This window comes from Natator depressus, chromosome 7, assembly GCF_965152275.1.
Source record: "Natator depressus isolate rNatDep1 chromosome 7, rNatDep2.hap1, whole genome shotgun sequence".
NCBI lineage: Eukaryota > Metazoa > Chordata > Testudines > Cheloniidae > Natator > Natator depressus.
In genome coordinates, this window is record NC_134240.1 from 71,185,776 (window position 1) to 71,209,201 (window position 23,426).

General features: G+C 40.0%; 1 protein-coding gene across 3 annotated transcripts in view; it reads right to left on the reverse strand.

Annotated features, from left to right (window-relative positions):
* The window catches only part of OGDHL (oxoglutarate dehydrogenase L), a 109,935-nt gene that overhangs the window by 59,884 nt on the left and 26,625 nt on the right, over positions 1 to 23,426 (reverse strand). For all 3 annotated transcript variants that reach the window (XM_074958735.1, XM_074958736.1, XM_074958737.1), the window contains exons 3-6: positions 21,620 to 21,811; positions 13,105 to 13,207; positions 7,046 to 7,161; positions 4,888 to 5,042 (exon numbers count right to left, since the gene is read on the reverse strand). In XM_074958735.1, the coding sequence (XP_074814836.1) occupies positions 4,888 to 5,042; positions 7,046 to 7,161; positions 13,105 to 13,207; positions 21,620 to 21,811 (566 nt within the window). The remainder of the gene's footprint in view (positions 1 to 4,887; positions 5,043 to 7,045; positions 7,162 to 13,104; positions 13,208 to 21,619; positions 21,812 to 23,426) is intronic.

Genomic DNA, 23,426 nt, shown 5'->3' on the forward strand with positions numbered 1-23,426 from the left:
GTGATGTAATAGTTGGTAATTTGCCAGGAGCCGCTACACTGGAATCTGTGCCTCAGGAATCAGTAACTACAGACATAAAATCTGTCCTTTACTGACAGTTCTATGTTGTTCCATCTTTTAATGGGTTAGGGCCAGAGGCACTGCACACAGTTAAAGTGGCTTTTAACAAACGCTGAAAGGGTCATTTATAAAGCCTAAAGATATTGAACACAAAGAAAAATAAATCTTCATGAAATAACGTTAGTGGTTACATCATCAGTGTAATGCAAGGCCTGATAATGTCACAATGTCCATTAATACTCAGCTCCAAGTATAATGCTGAAGATTACCTCCCTTCTGATCTAAAACTTAAAAGCCATAACAGCAGTGAAATGGAATGTTGCCAGAAAACCCTCCTAAGCTGACCCAACAGTTTAGATTTAAGGCAGTGTAGAACTTTAAGAACAATGGACAGATCCTGAATTGATGTAAATTTGATAGCTTGAAATCAATGGAACCACATCCATTTACAAAAAGCTGAAGGTCTGGCTCCTTGAGAGCATAAGCCCTCTAGACAATGGGGTGAATTAAAATGGCAGCTGTATCTGCGATTTTCCATCCTTTGGGGGTTTGATGTTAACCCAGTACTGCACAGTGTAACTCCTTCCCTCCCTCCAGTTAGGAAGTGTATTTACCAGAGCACATTGCTTCCAAAGTCAGTGGCATTTTCGACATTTCAAAGTGACATCTTGCACTTGGGACATGTTGGGCCGGGGGAGGGAGATTCTGGTTACATAAGTTTAGAAATAGCTGGTTATCCTAGTGTCCTAACCAAACAAAAGTCAGAAATATTCACGAGCAGGCAGGCAGTAGGTGGACAAGGCTGATAAACTGTATTCACCATGTATTAAAGCCTTGCATGTGATAGAACAGTCACAAATTGGTAACATTAAAAGGGTCTCCTCACAACCTCCCATTCTTCCTGCCTCCCTCCATCCACACATGGGAATATGGAAAAAAATGGTTACTAATCTTTCCATAACTGTTGTTCTTTGAGATGTGTTGCTCATGTCCATTCCATGTTAAGTGTGTGCGCGCTGCATGCACTGTCACCAGAAATTTCTCTCAGTGGTATCTGTTGGGCTGGCTTTAGCATCCTCTGGTGCTGTATGCTTATGTGCTGGTATAAGGGGCACGGCTGGCCCTTCACCCTCTCAGTTCCTTCTTGCTGGCTAACTCAAACAGAGAGATAGGTGGTGGGTTGTGGAATGGACATGAGCAACACATCTCAAAGAACAGTAGTTACGGAAAGGTTAGTAACCGTTCTTTTCTTCTTCGCGTGATTGCTCCTGTCCATTCCACATTACGTGACTCTCAAGCGGTACCTAAGGAAGGGGGCTTGGAGTTCATGGACATGAGGATTCCAATACTGCTCTCCCAAACCTGGCATTATCTCAAGCCTGCTGGGTGATGGCATAGTGGGAGGAGAAGGCATGAACTGACAACCAGGTCGCTGCTCTGCAGATGTCTTGGATCGGGACCTGGGCCAGAAACAGTGATGATGAGGCCAGAGTTCTCATTGAGTAGGCAGTTAAGATGGCAGAAGGTGGGACACCCACCTGCTTGTACCATCCATGAATACAGGAAGTTATCCAAGCTGAGATTCTCTGGGCTGAAACTGGTAGGCCTTTCATCCTATCTGCTATTGCCATGAAGAGCTGAGTGGATTTACGGAACAGCTTGGTCCTTTCAGTGTAGGAGGCTAGGGCAGTCTAACATCCAATGAGTGGAGATGCTACTCTTCTGAATTCTTGAGTGGTTTTGGGAAGAAAATTGGCAGGAAAATAGACTGGTTACTATGGAACCACGAGACTACCTTTGAAAGGAACGCCAGGTGGGAGTGCTGTTGAACCCTGTCCTTGAAGGATACGGTGTACGGTGGTTCTGACATAACGGCCCTAATTTCCGGGACCCTTCTGGCCAAGGTAACTCCACCAGGAAAGCAACCTTCCAGGAGAGATACAGCAGAGGGCACAATGCTAGTGGTTCAAAGGGAGGGCCCATCAGTCTTGACAGGACCAGGTTTAGGTCCCACAGCAGAACTGGTTCATGAATTTGAGGGTAAAGTCTTTCTAATTCTTTAAGGAACCAAATGGACATCTCGTGTGAGAAGACTAATAAATTAAGCTAAAGAGAAACCACTGAATAATGCCTTGCCAAAGCAAGGGGAGGAGTTCCAGCAATTGTTACAGTCGGTAAGAAGGAACTGAGAGGGTGTAGGGCCAACAGTGCCCCTTATACTGGTTTATAAGCGTGCAGCACCAGAAGGAGCTAGAGACAGCCCAACGGATACCACTGAGGGAAAAATTTCCAGCCACAGTACACACAGTGTGCACACACCTAACGTGGAATGGACATGAGCAAAAGAACAAAAGCTTTCTCTTCCCTTTACCCTAGTAACATTTGGACTCTAAAATAGCATTTGGAAAACCAAAGCCTTTGTGGCGGTTCAAGAGGGCAATATGCTCATACGTGGATAGCGAGGAGGTATCAGTGTACCTTACCTGAAGGACTGCCTGTAACATCTAAAGAAACATAGGGCTTGGTTACCACCACCAAGGATGTTCTATGGTTCTATTAGCATTTTGATCAGATTTTGACCAGTCTATATTCTGAAGAGAAAGGGACATGTTGCCTAGGGCCTGACATCTTAGATGTAACCTCCAGGTCCACAGGATATTTAAACCAGCCAAGTCAGAAACTTCCCAAACAATCGGGGCTCGCTTTGGTAGTCCCATCACACTCTTCAAGGGACAATGGCAGCTAATTCAGGCCAAGGTTGTTAAAGTGGAAGTTTCACCAAAGGAAAAAAAAAAATCAGTCAAAAATTATATGGAGATATATATGCAAAACAAAACTTTCATAACCTAAATTGTCCCTGAATTAGCTGAAATTCAGGTTAAACTTTCACAAAAATGTATTTTACACACACACACAGATTTGTTCTATTTTTTTCTTTTTTCTTTTTTTTTTTTTTTTTTTTTTTTAAGTAGCAGCTTTCATTAGATTTAAACATCCTCCCTGCCAGACTGTGAAACTAAACACTATGAGGACTTGTACATGAGAAGCAGGGAGGGAGAGACACAGACATGCCTGGAAAGGCCTTGATCCCGCCAGCTGGTGTGCAGCCATTAGAGTCCTGGCCACATGAATCAGACTGAAGACTCAGGGCCTAACATTGCCTGTGTTTATCATTTGAGAGAGTCTCCAGAGATATGCAATGGACATATTTTCTAAAATAAAAAACTGAGTTAGGTGCCTTTTCTAAATCTACTAGTAAACAAACAGCACAAATGAGAAGAAGTTAGATTATTAAAACTGAATTTTAAAATCTACAGTGATATTAGCTATAAGGCTGCTAACTCAATGAGTATGAAGCAGATTTTGCACAGCAATAGATTTAACACTTTCAACCTCTTTCAGTAGAAATTGTGTCCACAGCTGGGTGGGACAGTAATTCATCTAAGTACTTCTTTCTGTATTTTCCATAGACAAAAAAAATTTGATAAGACGTTTGGCTCCTTCCTGTTGGTCAAAATCAGGTCCCTCCACAGCCAGAAGTAATGCAAATTTCTGCATCAGGAAGATAAATGAGGAAACGTCACACAGACAAGTTGTTTAACAACCCATCACTCAAATGCCATGTTCACCTGACTATTAAGTGTCTGACTAAAATTCCTTTCTGTTTCATTAAAATTTAAAATTGGACAAGAATGATGCACTGTCGTCTCCCCAACCAAAAATATTGCTGAACACCACACACAGTGACAAAAACGTCAGTACCTTCTATTGGAACTTCATTTGTAACAGCTTTCTACTGCCTCTCCCTCTCTCTTTTTTTTTTTTTTTTTTGGGGGGGGGGGGGAAGAAGGGGGAAAGAATCTAGTAAAGAAACATATTCCCATTAATCACTCTCTAAATCAGTGTCACTATCTTGTGCTGACTGCAGCGTTTGTCAAAGATGCCAGATCAACATCACTGAGAAACGAAGTCCTGTCCTGTGGATAATCGTGTAGAGAATGGGTAGCAAGCCTCACTCCTCATGCAAGAAGGTAGGGTGGCCTTCATACTCTATGACCTCGTCACAGAGACAGTCAACATGGGTGCCACTGGGGGTAGTGATTGAGATGTGGATTTCAGTCCACTGGGAACTAGACACCTCCTTCAACTTGTTTAAAATTCAGGTCACTAAACAGACAGGACATGAAAGAAGTCTGTGGGTCAGAGAGTGCCATGGTACAGCTGCATTTGGCATAGCTCAGAAGTGAGGAAACAGACATGCATTTAAGTCACCTTTATGCTTCCAAATCCTGTTCTCTCTTGGTACAGCTTTCTGAGCCTGGGAAGTACGCTAAGTTATGTCTGGTTGTCCTGACCCCAAGGGGCCACTCTGGCAGTAGAGCATCAGTTGGTTGCAGGGATAACCTGGCCATGCCACCTATGCCCAATAGAGGAGGAGCACATCTACTCTACACACCACCTGGGGATTCTCCTCACACCAGAGAAATTCTGAGAGGGCCAGTTACAATGGCTTTTTCAGTTTTGTGGCACCAGAGGGGGGAAAAGTACACAGTGTATCGTGGACAATTAGGTACTTTAGAAGGTAAGACTGGATGGGAAAGCTCAGCAACAGCATTCAAAACCACTTAAGAGTTCTTTTCAGACAGAAACTATGAACTACTTACATGGATTGGTTTATTAAAACATTCTCCCAAACCTCCAACACAAACCAGTGAATCTGCTGCTAACTGTCACAAAAGCCATGGAAATACCCAAGAATGTGATCTATCCCTTCCTCCCCTCAAAAGAAACAGAAAACAAAATGTTGCTGGACAAACCCCAACATACCTCATGGAACGCACCAGCCTAGCCAACAATGTCCGTTTTTCCTCATTTGTAAACTTCATGACACCAGGAGTTTCAAACTTCTGTCGGATCCACTGGCATTGCTCCACATCATTGATGAACATGAATTCCAGTCCAATGTGCTGACAGTATGTATTCTGGGAGGTAAAACATGAAGTCTAGAAACTTACAACTTTGGGAGTTCATGGATTGGGAGAAGTAGGACAGATATTCTAAAATTAAAGCAAGTAGTTTATTTTTGTTATCATTCCCACCACCGTTCCATTATCATTCCCTGTATTAAAATGTGATTTCCCTTCCCTTTGTATTAATTCTTTCTTGGGGCAGTAAGCAATTCAATTCTTTTACCAAATCCTGGATTAGGATTCCCAAGCCCCACAAACTTTCCCCACAGAAACTAATATTTCAGACACTTGGAATCTGGAAGATTTCTTTCACCTGGTAATAATCATTTAAAAGTAGGTCAATATATATGCCCTAAACTAATTGATGAAGTTAATCTAACTGACAAAAAAAAATGTAGCCAGATCACGGTCATTGCTTTGGATGCTGCAGGAAAAAATTCAAATTGGTTATCAGAATTTATCCAAAGGGTTTTTTAAAAAAATTATCAAATGAAATCAAGTAATAAAGACAGTGAAAAGACATTTATGAAGCCCCATGCAAATTGTTTGATAGCTGGCAATTCTTAAAAGGCTAGGAATCAATTTCAGATTTCCAACTAAATTGAGAGGGTAGGGGAAGTAACCTAATTTGGTCTTTGATAATGGCAAAATCAACATATTTTGGAAGTAACTCTAGTTTGTCATTGTGGGTATTTAAAAGTTTTCTATTATTTATTTTAGAGGAAATGTTTACTGGAAAGATATATTACACATAAGAGGAAGTTAATAGGAGCACCAAATACAGAGATTCTTACAGTAAAAAAAGCACCAAACCAAATATACAAGAGAGTCTGATTGTGATAATGTTGACAAAGCTAATCCAAACTTCTGCAATTAAATTTTTTTCCCCTTTATAGCATGTTTCGTTTCATGAGTATGTGATGTGCAAATAGATTTTAAAAGCCTGGCACTTTTAAAATTGCCACGCAAATAGCAGGGAGATAATACGGTCAGGCACAAAGCAACTTTAAAAGATCCATTCTACGTCTGCAACGTAGAAAAGGACCATGGATCCCCTACAGTGTCCCTGTATGCGCTATGAGTCCGATCCTGCAAAGTGCTAAAGAGCCAGTGGTGACAGCATTCAGTACGTCAAAGGAGCATCCAGCAAGATCAGGCACTGTACTGATACGTTTCTAATGTTATCTGCTGTCTCATTTTGGGTTCTTCCCACATTATTCTCTTAAACATTTCCAGTTTCACTGAATTCATACAGCATAATTACATCGGCTATTGGGGAAAAAAAATATAACTATGAGGGGCGGGGGGGAGAGGGCGGGGAGAGCCACTATCATACAAGCTGTTTCCAATCTGTATTGGAGTGGTCATGAGTTTAGGGCCCAATCCCAAAGTCATTACACCAGAAAAAAAAAAAAAAAAAGTCTCACAGATGTCAAGGCTGCAGGATTGAGCTCACAATGCGTCCTGAGGAAATGCATGGAATGGAAACTAGTGGTTTATAAGGAGTTTCTCTGTGACAGACCCAAAGAAAAAACAAAGAAATGTTTTAGGGGCCCTTATCCTGCAAAGCGATCAGCTAGCTTGATCCCTTTGCAGGAATAGGGCCTACGTTAGTATTGTGCTGCATGGCCCACCACCACCTCCTACATTACACTGGCATTGAAAGATGACCCAACAGCTTCTACCATTTACAGGAAACTCTGTGGTTATAGAAACAGTGGTTCTCAACCTATTTACCATTGTGGGCCGCATATGCGGCCCACAATGTGTTATGTGGGCTGCATCCAATACTACCTGTTTGGCCCTGAGGATGTCACATGGGTTGCAGCTCTGTGCTGATTGGGCCACAGGTTAAGAACCACTGCTCTAGGGTCACCTTGAATGCCATTTGAAGTTCCCTTATGTGTCCTATTGTCAACTGAAGTGGAATGGACCAATTTTATAATATACAAACTGACAACAGCTCACTTCCATCTGGATGAAAGCAGTTACACAAGATATATCGCCACACTGACCTCCAGCCGCTTGATGATCTCTCGTAAAGAAAGAGCAGTCTCATCTCCTCCTATGAAGGTGATTGTAGGCAATCGAAAAACCTTGTCCAAGTCAGATTCATGCAACCCATACAGCCCTACAGTGTGTCAATTGGTGAGGGGGTGGGGAGAAAAAAAGCACAAGCTAAACAGACAGTATGTCCTGGTCAAGACAATACACAGTGAAAGTTTAAGGCTGCTGTAAGACCCCTTACCCTTGGAGAAAAGGGAAAATATTTTGAATTGCCAGATTGTAACGAACACCACACACTTGGAGAAACCCATATTTAACAAGCACATTGGCAGAGTTTTCAAGAGGTTTATCAGATGAAGGAGCAAATCTCATCTATTAGATCAGTATCTGCTACGCAAGTAAGTGGTACAATATTCCAATGGAAGGCTGCATGTGACAGAAAACCTTCACTAGGGGGAATAACATGGCGCCTTCCCTGTATTCCAAGTTCCTACTACTATAGGTTTGGTTTTTTTTTAAATTTCATCTCAACTCACTTCTGCCATGAAATGTGGCAACACAAGAAAAACCAGTTTTAAACAGATTAAAGATACATATGTAGGTTAACCCATCACACCATAACCCTTGTCCTAGCTTCCCAAATTTTTACTTTATGATCCTCACTGATGTAATTTCTAAATTGAAACTGGAAGATTTTTCAGGGAGGGACTGGACGATTCCCTTACGACTACTTTTTTTTGTTCCCAATGCATTTTTGGGGACACAAAAATACATAACATATTTGAGTTCATTCCAGGTACTTCTGGCAACTCTCCTCTTAAAATCTCTCTTTATATTCTCTTGAAAACAATGATAGGTCCATAAAGTTGTATTTCCTGAAACTCTTCCTACAATCTAAAAGTGTAAAAATTAGAAAGTCTATAAGTAAGATCAAGACAAATAAAATAATTAGCAGTCTTTTAGCCAATAGAATGCTTTTATACAACCACTGGGCAATATAATAAATTACTGTCCACATTGCCTAAAAATAGCAGCAGCAGCAAAAATCAGAAGTAATTATACAGACTGAAGAAAATCCAGATTGAAGGAATAATATATGTGTTTATAAGAGATGCAGCAGAAGCTGGGCTATAATTGCATTGCACACACATTCAGTCCTTGGCTTTTGAGAGAGTGCCAACTAGAGTGCCAATTAGTTTTCAAGATGGGGATATTCACTGAGATTATCAATTTATCTTACACATGCCATCAAACATCTTATCTATATTACATTTGACCTGGAAACCCACAGGGGAAAAAATTTCAGGGTCTCATTGTAACGTTAGGAGGTGAAATTGACCCTGTCTTTGCTATTAGTAACAGAAGTCCTACCAATAACTTCAGATTTGAACCAGATGGTCTATAAATCAGAGTTCCTCTCAAGGCCAGATACTGTGAAAAGAATGCATCATCTCCACCCTTAATTTAGGGATCTCTGAACCTGCCAAGGCCAAGAAATCAGTTTCTGCCAATCTTTAACCTATCTTTTGCAGTTCCAAGAAATGAGGTATAAACAAGACCAACCAGCACCACAGCATTGCTCAAAGTACATGGTGAGGATTCTGCACGAGGAAACTTAATCTTAACCCATTACAGACTGAACACATACTGTAAGCAAGTACTTTAGCTTTCATTGACTGACAGCCTGAATAATACCCAGAGATCTAAGAGTTCACAAGGAAAGGAAAAAAAGGATCAGTGTTCAAATTCTAGAAGGGGGAAGAGAACTAAGCAATGTAAAGGCCAAACCACTATGGAACTCAGTGTACTACTTACCATGCAACAGTGTCAGTTCATTGATATTGTTATTACTAATACGTAATCTTTTCATTTAAAATAAGTAAAATAAGTATAAATGGTAACTAGATAAATAGCACTTCATTTTTCACTTTAAATTTGAAAAAGGCACATATACAGACACACATAGAATTGAATCAGTGCAATTTACTAGTACTTAAGAGATTTGGTTCTAAGTCTGTGACACTAAAGCAAAGAACGCAGTGCCACCAGCTTTACTTTTATTTGATTCCTTGCTGACTCACTCTCTGACTTAGCAGGATTTTCATGGGCGGTCATGCAAACAATGGAACATGTAATAGAAGTGATGTGGGCACAAATAGCACAGCTGTGTCTTTTACCTCAGCACTGCAAATTTACTACAGCATCACTTCAGGTTTAAAGGGATAGGGACCTTTGAGCTTAGACCTCACTGAAGGTATTTTTTAGGCATTACTATTTTGCAAAATGTGTTCTTGCAACTAGCTGTATTGTAAATATAACTCCTAAAGGGAACTGATGCATGGGACACTACATACAGGAAATATGTATTGCTGGCCATGATATTCAAGTATCTTGTGTGGTCATTAGAGGCTCTTTGTAAGTTTCCCTATTGATCTCAAGCCACAGGGGAACACTTAGCACTGAGCTTGGAAATCCCATTATCCACACTTCAACTTCCTTTTTCTAACATATTCATATCATACATCCCACGAGACACATGCTTACATGGCACCATCCCTTCTAAACATGCCATCCCTTCCTGTTTCACATTGCAAGCATCTAGTTTCTTTTTCCATGTGATGTCACGCTCCTGATAGTTTTTCAGGATGCCCAGGATTTCACGTTGCATTATTTCTGAGGTTCAGAGAAGCCACGCCAATGGTCTGCACTGAACTTGTACTCAAAGTCATGCTAAGCTTCATGTATGCTCTGGATATCCTGAAGCAGGGGTTCTCAACCTCTCTCTTTCTGAAGGCCCTCCCCCCGCCAACATGCTATAAAAAACTCCACTCCCCACCTGTGTCAGAACAACTGTTTTTCTGCATATAAAGGTCAGGGCCGGCGTTAGAGGGTAACAAGAAGGGAAATTGCCCAGGGTCCCACTCCACAGGGGCCCCTGCGAAGCTACATGGCTCAGGCTTCAGCTTCAGCCCTGGGTAGTGGGGCTCAGGGCCTTGGGCTTCAGCCCTATGCAGTGGGGCTTTGGCTTTCTGCCCTGGACCCCAGAGAGTCTAATGCTGGCCCTGCTTGGCAGACCCCCTAAAACCTGCTCATGGCCCCCCAGGGGGCACCAGACCCCTGGTTCAGAACCACTGCCCTGAAGGACCTTTGTGCTCTCCCTGCCATCTCTCTTCCCAGCAGGCTGAGAATGAGAAGATAAACTAATTTCTCTTATGCAATGCATGAGTCTGGGAGCCAAACTCATCAGGGTTCTGATGGTGCCTCACATTGGAGGAAATAATAACCTCATTTTAATCAAAAGTGCAGACTATTTTTCACAATGAAGATAATACAGCTGGGATCCTGAGTGCTTGAGGCTTTCCTTTTACAGAAAATGTAAACAACAAAGAGAAGAAATGAAATCATCCCAAGAGAGGGAAAAACCCTGCACTCCCCTCAAGGCAACATGTGTCACTTTACTGAGAAGGAATCACAAAATGACTCCTTGACCTGCATAAGGCTAGCTACTAGCATGACTCCCATGAAGCCACTAACCTGTGCCACTGACAATGTGTGTAATGCACCTTCTTCACCTTGCCTGGGTATTGAGCTCTCACATAAAGCCACCAGAGACTGGTCAGTCAAGTCACCTCTACTGTCATCTAGTCTGTGATTAGCATGACAAAAGATATAGATCACCCCCTCGCCCTGGTAGGTCAAAGCTGCATGTCCCAAACATTAATATTAGGTGACACTGTGTATTTCTGCCCCCTCTGTTTTACGTTGGAACCCTCCTCTTTTCCCACAATCCCTGTGACAACAGCCCCTCCCATCTACAGCTGCTTTTTGTGCCTTGCATTTCAACAGGTACCATAATCAGCAGTAGCAGACTGCACATAGCATAAGGTGATGCAAGTATTTTAATTTTAAATTATCTATATTTTGTTAATTTTATATTAATTTAATAATACAGATATTACTACTCCTCAGGTCCTAGCATATTATAATTATTTTGCTTGTACTAGAGAGCAGACTCAGATAGGGGAGACTCCCCAAGGACTAAGAATGGGGTTTCTTCAGCTCTTTCTGCTCTAGCAGAAATCATGATCATGTTGCTTCATCTCTGAAACAAATGCCATCTAAGAAAGCTAAAGCAATCTTGGAGAACCAGGACACACTGCATTATTCCTCTAAGACAGGATTTCTGAAGCTGGAGTCCGGGTCAGGGAGTCATGTCCAGGGCTGCTGGCCCCAGTAATCAACTCCCCTCCCTCCCAGCGCCTCCTGCACACCACTGAACAACTGTTCAGTGGTGTGCAGAAGGAGTGGGAGGAGCAGGGAGGGGGTGCACTCGGAGGGGAGGCGGGGAAGAGGAGGGGCAGCAGGGCCTGAGGCTGAGCAGGGGGTTTGGGAGTCTGAAAAATTATAAATCAAAATGGGGGTCCTTGGATTGCTAAAAAAAAGTTTGAGAACCACTGCTTTAAGACACCGTTAAGTGATGACTGCAAGACTGAGATTTACAGTCAGTGTTCAAAATTTTACAATCTCCATTTTCTTCTTCTAAGATACAGCAGGGATCAGCAACCTTTGGCACGCAGTCTGCCAGTTTAAAGAATCTGTCAATTTGAAGAATCTGTCCAAGCTGTATCCTGTATCTCAGGGATTGGCAACCTTTGGTACATGGCCCACCAGGGTAAGCCCCCCACTGGCCGCAGTTCGCTGTCCCAGGCCAATGGGGGCTGCGGGAAGTGGTGGCCAGCACATCCCTCAGCCCGCGCAGCTTCCCGCAGACCCCATTGGCCTGGAGCGGCAAACCACCGCCAGTGGGAGCCGCGATTGGCTGAACCTGCGGACGCAGGAGGTAAACAAACCGGCCCAGCCCGCCAGGGGGCTTACCCTGGTGGGCCATGTACCAAAGGTTGCCAATCCCTGAGATACAGGATACAGCTTGGACAGATTCTTCAAATTAAGAAAAGAAGATGGGATTCACATTGAGAGGACTAAGACTAGTCTGGGCATCTCTTCATTTAGTCAGAAAACTTATATCAAAACTTTTTAAAAATATGTAGCTTCTGTATCATTCACAGAAAGATTCATTCATGGAAATGCACAGTCTACTGTTCCACAGAAGTAAATAAGGAACAGGAAAAACTATCAGTCACTGAACTATTGTATTAAGATTTTAGCATGTTTATAATATCACTCTAAAAAAAACTTTAGGACAATATGATTTTTGGAATATATCTAAGTCATAACAATAAGACCATATGACTAAAAATAATAATTATTAGAAACTAGCCCTTATGTAACACTGAATAGGATGCATTTTGTATTTGATTCAGTTGACAATGAAGATCTCTGCTGCACAGTGCTCAAACCATAGTGATGTGCAATTATAGAAATGTCTATATCTATTAGTCGCTTTAGATGTGGTCCAGAACCATGCACTGTGTATGATTGTTTCCTGTACTTTTAATACACTAGGAAGATACTATGGGCATTGTGTAACTGTTCATTTACTATGCACTTGTTCTTAATTCTGTTGTCCCCCATACCCTCCCCACAATAAAAGTTCCAACTAAATAGCATGCAGTGGCAACCAGCTGCAAAGGGAGAAGCTTCACTGGAATGATTTAGCCATCTTATTGTAATATAACTGTGCAAATTGCCAAATTTACATCATATATTACCATCTCATCAGCCAATCCATACTCTGTTCTCTAATGTTCTAAAAGTATGCTTGATCGCCCCAAGCTTGGAACAATGAGCTATAGCTGCTTCTACGAATAGGTAGTGCAAGAATGAGGGAATGCTCTATTTTCAAATTTCCCTGAGGAGTGGTCACTGGTTAGAGTCACAAAAAACGTATCACAATCAAAGCAAAAAGTCACAGTGATTTATCATAAAGTAACCAAAAAGGTTAGAGGAATATTTTCACTAATTAATAGTTGTCCTATCTAAGAAAAACAGAATACTCAGTTGTTGTAATTATCTCGCCTAGTGACTCTCTCTAGAGGATACACTGTACCACAAGACATGCCTCTGGCCAAACATATTGATTTATATCAAAGTAGTTTGCAGTTCTCACCCAGTTTATCAATAGTAGTGATTAAATCAGATGGAACAAATGAATCCAAGTCTGCGTCCAAGATTCCTAGGGGATCCAGCTGAGCCACATGATGTCCACGGATCTGTATGGGTGCAATTAGGTAGGAAGAGGGAGGAAACACCAAGAAAAAAAAAAATGATAAAGTCAGTAAAAAGGAAGAACTTGCCAATAATTGTGCCCCCAACACACAGATAACTCATGGAATCATCAAACATACACACACAAAAACCATACGAGCAGCCATACCGAGCCAGACCAATGGTCCATCTAGCCCAGTAGCAGTCAACCATCCCTCAGAGTTAGAGTATGATTATCGTCCATAAAATGATAGCCGGTTATCCCAGGTGGATCCACAGGTGGCTAATTAGACCAATCCCTGACCCACAGCTCTTGTCACAGCTGGGGCAGGCATTTCCCAATGGAAGGGCAGATTTGAATTGTTGAGTCAGGCTGCGGTGCATTCTTTCCTCCTTTCCCGTTTCTCTGTTTCCTCTTGTCAGTGGCCAGTGCCAGATGTTTCTGGCAATTGGAGGGTTAGGGACATCCAGTGCATGGGGTGGTGTCCTGACCATCTTGGCTAACAACCATTGATGGATCTATCCTCCATGAACTTATCTAATTCTTTTTTGAACCCACTTATACTTTTGGCCTTCACAACATTCCATGGCAAAGAGTTCCACAGGTTGATCGTGCACTGTGGAAAGTACTTCCTTATATTTGTTTTAAATCCTGCTGCCTATTTTCATTAGTTGATCCCTACTTCGTGTGTTATTGTGAAGGGGTAAACAACACTTCCCTATTCACTTTCTCCACGCCATTCAGATTTTATAGACCTCTAACATATCCCTCCTTAGTCATCCTTTTTCTAAGCTGAACAATCCCAGTATTTTTTCTGCCCCCTTGGAGGATGCTGGTCCACACCCCCTAAGCATTCTGTTGCCCTCCTCTGCACCTTTTCCAATTTAATAATGGTTTGGGGTTTTTTTGAGACGGGGTGACCAGAACTGCATATAGTATTCAAGGTGCAGGCATACCATGGATTTATATAGCAGCATTATATTTTCTGTCTTATTATCTCTCCCTTTCCTAATGGTTTCTTACATTCGGTTAGCTTTTTTGATTGCTGCTGTACATTGAGCGGATGTTTCCAGGAAACTATCCACCGTAACTCCAAGACCTCTTTTTTGAGTGATAACAGCTAATTTAGATTCCATCACATTGTATGTATAATTGGGATTATTTTTTGAAGGTGCAATACTTTGTCCTTAACGTTGAATTCATCTTTTATTTTGTTGCACAATCACCCAGTTTTGTGCGATCCCCTTTGTAACTTTTTGCAGTCAGTTTTTGACTTAACTGTCTTGAGTAATTTTGTGTTGTCTGCAAATTTTGCCACTTCGCTGTTCACCCCTTTTTCCAGAACATTTATGAACATGTTGAACAGCACAGGTTCCAGTACAGTTCCTTTGGGGACCCGCTGTTTACGTCTCTCCACTGTGAAAACTAACCAATTATTCCTACCCTTTATTTCCTATCTTTTAACCAGTTACTGATCCATGAGAGGACCTTTCCTCTTATCTCAGGTCTGCTCACTTTGCTTAAGAGCCTTTGGCAAGGAACTTGTCGAAGGCTTTCTAAAAGTCCAAGTATACTATATCAACTGGATTACCTTTGTCCACATGCCTGTTGGCACCCTCAAAAAATTCTAATAGATTGGAAATTATGTCTCACCATTTACCAAAGCCATGTTGATTCTTCCCCACCGTATCGTGTTCACCTATGTGCCTGGTTGAAACTATAGCAAAGAACAAAAGTATCAGTCTGCCTAGTACTGACGTTAGGCCTACTGGCCTATAATTGCCAGGATAGCCTCTAGAGCCGTTTTTAAAAACACGTGTTATATTAGCTACTCTCGAGTCATCTGGTACACACGCTGATTTAAGTGATAGGTTACATACAACAGTTACTAGTTCTGCTATTTCATATTTGGGTTCCTTCAGAACTCTTGGGTGAATACCATCGAGTCCTGGTGACTTATTACTGTTTATTTTATCATCAAGTTGTTCCAAAACTTCCTCTACTGATATCTCAATCTAGGGCAGTTCCTCATATCTGGCACCTAAAAAGAATGGCTTAGGTGTGGGAATCTCCCCCAGCTCCTCTGCAGTGAAGATCAATGCAGAGAATTCATTTAGCTTCTCTGCAATGGGCTTGTCTTCCTTGTGTGCTCCTTCAGCATCTCAATTGTCCAGTAGACCCACTGACTGGCAGGTTTTCTGCTTCTGATGTAAAAAATTTTTGCTCTTCGTTTTTGCGTTCTTAGCTAGTCACTCTTCTGATTCTTTTTTAGCTTGCCTTATTGTACTTTTACACTTACTAGAGTTTATGCTCCTTTTTATTGCCCTCAGTAGGACCAGACTATCAATTTTCAAAATATGCCTTTAAGCACCATTTTTTCCTCCATTATTTAGTCATGGTGGCATTTTTTTGGTACTCTGTTTTGGGGTTTTTATTTGGGGACGGACACACACACACACCCCACTAATGTAAGTGTCACAATATAGTGCCCTATGAAAAGAACTGAAAATAAGGAGTATGTCACTGGATATATGCCCCAATAATCCCTATTATGAACACTGACCTCAACACTGGGGACATAAGCAATTATGTTCTCTATCTTGCTTACTTTTCAGTTTAATTTTTGAATTGTACATAAATTGTAACCTCTATCAGAAATTGCTGCTTATCTATGTTCTGTAAAACTCTGGGCAAATTTAAGGAACCATGTATATATCTTATAATAGTAATAGGATATTCTTTTCATTTCCCTTTTCAGGTACTAATATAAAACTTCCAGACACAGCTTATTTTTTAAATTCATGGATAAATTATGAGTCACTTGACTACAATTTCATTCAATATACTAGTGTCCTAAACATGGGTGAAAATAAACTATAATGCCAAGGGCTGAACTAGAATTTCAGTACAAGAGGTAGCAGCTGTGAACATTTCTTAAAATGCAGTTGTACTCTTAAAAGTGACTCTGTAAAAATGCCATTGTGGAGTTTGGTATTTGCATCTATTTTCCATATGATATGTGCTCTGTTTACAAAGAAACGAAACGAAACAAAACATTGTTCTATAATTGCCAGTCTTGTACATTTAGCATTGATCGAGCCAGGGTTGTCGTGCATCATCACCAGTATTAAAAATTCTGCAGGTCACATTGCGCTCTTGATGACATCTGTGCAACCTCATTGTTTACAATGGCTACACAAGTGTATCTGATTAGATCTGAGCAAACAATTCTGTTGACGATACTCAAGATGGAACAGAATCTTCAGCTCCATCAGTGTTTAGCTGTGTTTGTTCTGCAGCATTAACAGAAGAAGTAAAAGTAACTCATTTGGGGCACTAGTATTAACAGCTATAATTCTGAAAAAAAAAAATCTGTCAATTAAAATGGTGCCATTTTACGTACATCTTTTTAGCATAAAGCCACACTTTCAAAAATATGAAGTTTGGAGGGAACTACACACGCCAGAAAGGAAAATTCAGCATTTCATTTCTACAGCAGCTGTATATGCATATGAATACTGGGCACTTTGTGTGTAAGTCTATTTGATGCTTACTTGGTTCATTGAAAGCACAAAACAGTAACATTGTCTATTACAACATAAAATGCCAGATATAGCATATACGTTTTCTTTTTTCAATTGCTACTTCACATTGATTTAGTTTACAAGATACAAATAGTGGGGGTGGGAGGGCGGTGAAGAAATTCAGGTTCAATGCTGCAGCGGTGTGGGAAAAAATATTTAAAAAAAAAAAAGTCTCCCCCAACCACTGGGCTAGGATGACATCTCCAAAGTCATGCTGGTCTCTCACATGATAGGGTAATATTCTAATATCCTGATCTCACTGAAGTAAGTGACAAAATTCACTAATTAACACCAGGATTTCATCTTCAGGGCCCAATCCAGCAAACACTTCTGACCAAAACCTAATACTTATTACTGCGAGTAATCTCATCTGAACTCATGGTAGTAAGCAATATGCCCTGTAGGTAGAGCTTGCAAGATTGAGCCTCTCAATAGATTTCCATTGGGTATTATTTTTATTTTCTGCCACTTACAGGTTTTATCCTGATCAACTGCACAAACTCAGGAAAAAGGGAAACAATTTTCTATGGATATTAACATTTTCAATTATCTTTTGTTAATTAATCTCTGTAATAGATAACTATTCCAAGACAACATAACATAAATCACGTGAGGTATAACAGTAAAAGTCTCACAAAAAGCCATCTGGCAAAAAAAATTATTAATTATTACACTCAGTGACAGTAAATGTCAAAAGAAGCACTTCTGCACCACACTTAGATTTATCATTTGAATAATATTTCCCACTCTTGGTAAAACACTTTCAAGACACGTTGTTTTTAGGGACACATGTAAATCACAAGTCTGACAGTGCTCCCGGTTTGCAACATTAATATTAAAAATAAGCTAAATTATTGAAATAGAAAAAAAAATTGTGAGAATGCTGTGTGAAGAATAATGCATACAAATTTACAATGTGTTGTGAAATGAGTTAATACTTTACATATCAGTTCAAGAGTGAATGCACAGAAGGGAATTCTTTTCAAAGGTGTTTTAATATTGGTTTCCTCCTCACCCTATTAAGGAAAATTCCAACAATTCCAATAAACCAATTTAAGCTTAATTGACTCTCCACCTTCAAAATCAGGGGGTTCCCCCATCTGTTTTGTTCTGCAGACCATTTCATAAGAAAACATTTAATTCTACCGACCACTAGGACAGGCTTCTTTGACCACTCCACCCAAAGTAGCTTGAAAGCCTCTGTTTGAAATAATAAGATAACAGAAGATGATATGGAAGCAGTTTGTTTGTGCCTTTTATTTTATTATTGTGCTTATTATTATTTACCAAACCTTTTTTTTTAAATAAAGAACCCAACTGACTTCTTGAGATCACACCAAAGTTCAGCCTGTGTTTAGAATCGGCTCCTACTCACTGCTGTGTCAGTGAGGACAAAACTCAAACCTGGGGAAACCAGATGCAGGTTCCAATGGTAGTCTCTGGGGTAAATTATGCAGTGAAGTGAGTGGTAATATATGTCACACATCAGGCATAAGTGGTACAGTGGTTTTACCTGCCTCAGTTTGTCAAAATGACTAACTTACATGTCATAGTTGATGGGGAGTTGGGGTGGTAAAGAGGTGCAGCAGAAAGCAACTGATGGGAATGTCCAAGATACGGCAAGTCCCCTAAATAATCTGGTATAGGTTGCATTACTTTACAATTTACACCCATTTTCTTACCAAGGTACATCACATAGGACCACTGCTTTTGGCCCTACTTAAGAATATACATTCATATTCAATCTTTGAGCTTGCTCTTCCCAGCAAAGAGCTCATAACTTTGTAATGTTCACTATATTCCAAGACCCTTACATTCATGAAGCTTCAAAGAATCACAGCTTGCAAGCAGAAATAATTGTGCAAAACTATTGATGTAAACATTTATTAGCTACCTTACACTGGACAAAAAAATTGCACTGTAAGAGTAAAAGCAATTTTTAAAAATTAAGTGTCTCATTATTAGGAATAATTAAACAACCACAAAAATATCATCTTTAAGATGAGCATCTGAAGCTTTATAATATGACTGAGAAAGTACAACTTCCATTTCAACATAGATTAAATCAAACCTTTCAAAGTTCTGTAGAACAAGTTCCATATTTTTCAAAATTGATTTACCCATTTTTTTTTTAAATGACTAGGTTTTAAACTTCGTTAAAATTCAGCCACACATTTAAGGAAACAGAATGAATCATACTCAAGTTTTTAAAATCCCTGTTTTACCATCTATTCAAATAGGAGCTGAATTAGGTCAGTCTTACTCTACATTGTTTCCCAGAAATCATGCTAGGAACAGTCTGTACAAAAGCATATTTTAGAGACCCATTTATAGTTACAGGGAAAGAAAGAAAAAGTGATGAGGCATTTCCATGAACTACATTAAAATTAATGGTTACGATAGCATTGTAATTTAGTAAATATTAAGAAAGATTCTATAATTAATCACAATGTAAGGCATTTCAATCAATTATTTTAATGGAATTGTTTGTCACCCGTAGAGAACTAATACAGAAGGGCAAAACACCAAAACCTCATATGATCCCCTTCAAATTGCCTGGGGCAGGAATGCTCCTATTCAAAACTCAGGATCAAATAATTTTGCACTGGATCCAAAATTTGAACAGTCCTATTTTTCAATTCACATTTGGCTGAAATTCTTGAAATAATGTTTCTTGCAAGATTTCAGCCAAAGGTGGTAAAAATCTCCTACTTAACTGTTCTTGAGAGATTTCCACTATTTGTGCCCCAAAATTTCAGGCAAACAATGAATAAGATTTGGGTGTAATTACAGAACTTAAACACTAGCTCTGATTTGGCTACAAACGTAAACATAATCCTACTCAAGAACAGAAGGATATAGGACTCTGAAAAAGGAGAATGAAGTCTGAGGTGATCACAACAAAGATTCAAGACTTTCTCCCCCTCTCCACATTGGTTTCAGAGTGTGGTAGCAGCAAAATAAGAAAAATATATCAATACAGATATCATCCCTGTCAACATCTCCAGATGGTAACAGACTAGAAGTTTGCATTAATATTCATATACAGTTTTTGCATAAATTTAAGCACACAGATTATCAGAAGCATGTGCTTTAGATTTATTATGCCTTGTGGAAAGATAACGAATCTTATAATTGATCATCTATATTATGAGAGAAATCAGGAAATTTACTTGGAAACATTTTAGTCGGTTTTTTTGGGGGGGGGGGGGGAAGGAAGGCAAAGGATTATTAACATAAATTACTATCTGATTTTGTATTAAGTCCTCCTTCACAGAATCTAGAATCCGGTATTAGAAAAAAATCAGTACATTTACTGAATTTCCCAACAGAAGGGCCACAGAGCAGTCTACTACAAAAGCACAAAAAACTAGCAAGTCCGAGAAATCAAAAGTTTTAGGTCTTTCTCCATTATATTTATTTAATTATCTGACAGAGAAGCATTTACAATTGATAGCATCTCTTCAACAATTTATAGAGAGCATTAGATACATCTATAATCACCAAAATGCTTTTAAATAATCCTTTCATTATTTTGTCATGGAGATGCCTACAACAAACAAAGACACCTCTATTCCATCAATTACGTCAGGGAATATATAGTTCCAAATAAAGGAAAGTTGTGTTCTCTGCGTATTTTGTTTCCAACTGCTTTTTTTAGCATCAGAGCAACCAAACATTCTGTAATTCTTGCTGCTACTTCAACAAAATTTTGCTATAGATTTCACACAAGTGAAGGAACAATAGGATGGTGTGAAACTGACCATATTTTCGGCATAGTCTACTTTTATTTAAGTGACTTCCATGACATGACTATTTACACAGGTCTTTGCACCTATTTACCATACTGCAGAATGCATTCATTTAACACTTAGAGTGGAACACATTTAGCACAGGGACAAGGATGCTACTTCTCAACCACATGATACCATAGAATGAGCTGAAAGGGAAGTCACAAAACTATTTTCTCCAACTTTTGTATTCACAGTGATAAGGATTCACATTTTGCTGAATTTGCTCTCTCATTCAAAGTATACTGCTTCCTTTTTCCTAGGGAAAGAGAACTCAGAGCTTATAGAAGGTAAAACTGATATAGATCACAGTGGCTTTCCCTTGTCTGAAAACAGATTCAGATAAAGCAAAGCACACTGTGGAGGACAACGAAGAATGTCATTTCACTGCACATACCTTAATGAAAAAAATAAGACAGACATTAATTCAGCTACAGTTTAAGCTACTGCACAATATGCAACTGTTTTGCAATGGATTGTATTATCACTTATTACCCAGGAAAAATCTGCTCCAGTGAAAAAGCTGGATTTCAGAACATTTCTTTATTCTGACTCAGTTCTCCATCTGGACAGAGTCAGATGGGCAGGTGGAGCTGAGGATCAACTGTTTTGGTGAAGAGGCCAAACCCTAGAGGTGCTCCAGTTCCACAGTGATGCGTGAAATAAAAGAACCAAGATGAATTAAACCGTCCCTGCTTGGATATGGACACCCTTTGCAGTACTGTCACTTAACCTCTGTGTGTCCCAGGTGGACAACTGGGATAAAGTTATCGGTCTCTTAAAAATGTTTGAGGACCAATCAATATGTATTGCAGTACCACTCAGGAACCCCATTATAGATCTGAACCTCACTGAGCTACACATTGTACAAACAGCATAAAAAGACAGTGCCTGCACCAAAGAGTTTACAATCTAGGCATAAAACAGATGGAAACATACAGACAGAGGAAACACAAGAAAGCAATCTGTTAATATGTGCAAAGTGCTTTTAAAAGGAAACTCCCTCCCCTATATATTGATAAGCAGCAATAGTACACTTACTTGATATGCTCTGATCAATGACTGCACAGCCAGGTGGTCCTCAACTAGTTTTTCAGCTTTACCTGGTGTCTTTGCCAATCCATGGCTCAGAAACAACAACGCTCTGCTTTTTGAAAGGTCTGGTAAGTGTGTCTGGTAAGCTTGACCAGGAGGGGCTCCAGCGTTAGCGTTTCGGAAAAACAAATCCCAAGACTGGACAAGGTTGCAGAGAAGAGGGATGAACAGAAAAACGGAAGGAAGGAAGAAAAAATTGCTTTGTTAGATCAAATAAAACCCATGATTCAAAGCAGTAACTTTACACGTGACAGTGAATGTGGCAACATAATGGCCATACTAGGTCAGACCAATGGTCCATCTAGCCCAGTTTCCTGTTTTCTGACAGTGGCCAATGGCAGATGCTTCAGAGGGAATAAAAAGAACAGGGCAACTATGAAGTGATCCATGCCCTGTTGTCCAGTCCCAGCATCTGGCAGTCAGAGGTTTAGGGACACCCAGAGCATGGGGTTGCATCCCTGACCATATTGGCTAATAGCCATTGATGGACCTATCCTCCATGAACTATTCTAATTCTTTTTTTAGCCCAATTATACTTTTGGCCTTCACAACATCCCCAGGCAACGAGTTCTACAGGTTGACTGTGTGTTGTGTAAAGAAGTTTGTTTTAAATCTGCTGCTGATTAATTTCATTGGGTGACCCGTGGGGCTCTTGTGTTATGCAAAGGGGTAAATAAAAACACTTCCTTATTCACTTTCTCCACACCATTCATGATTTTATAGACCTCTATCATATCGCCTCTTAGTTGTCTTTTCCTAACTGAAAAGTCACGGTCTTTTTAATCTCTCCTCATATGGAAGCTGTTCCATACTAATAATTTTTGTTGTCCTTCTCTGTACTTTTCCCATTTCTAATACATCTTTTTTGAAATGAGGTGACAAGAACGGCACAGTATTCATATGGGTTTCCAGAGATTTATACAGTGGCATTATGATATTTAGTCTTATTATCTATCCCTTTCCTAATAATTCCTAACATTATTAGCTTTTTTTGACTACCGCTGCACACTGAGCGCATGTTTTTCAGAGAACTATCCATAATGATTCCAAAATCTCTTTCTTGAGTAGTGACCGCTAATTTAGTCCCCATAATTTTGTATGTAGCGTTGGGATTATGTTTTGCAATTGGCATTACTTTGCATTTATCAAACACTGAATTTCATCTGCCATTTTGTTGCCCCAATCACCCAGTTTTGTGAGATCCCTTTGAAGTCGCATGCATTTTGTGACGCAATTTCAGACAAGATTACATATACACTGCAGGGTATCCCCTCCCAACCTCATGTTCTGTGGCAACCCCATGGTACCAGCTAAATGTAAACTATTATTGCTGTTTGATTTCTAGGGTTTTGACTTCTGCCATGCTACAGAGCTTTCCATTATACCACTGAAGAATGAAATACAAATGCCAGCTTGCTACCCGTTCAGATAAAGATGACCTGTCAGACAGGCATTTCAAAACGTCAAGAAGAACAGGTTTTATTTGCAAGGGGGAGATGGGTTGGTTGGCTATTTTAGAGAAATCTAAAGTGTCACATTGCTAAAAGCATAACATTATCCATCTAGGCCATTTACCTATGATGTTAATGCAAGCAAACATTAACAGATATATAACCAGGAAAGTTCTATTATTGCATCTATAAGCTCTAAATCTGAAAGTCTTGATTAATAAAACAGGTAGGTTTCTTTAATTATATTTAGGGGTTTTTGGATACTCCAGTAGTCTTCTCTTCGGGGCCAATCCACGAGCTGT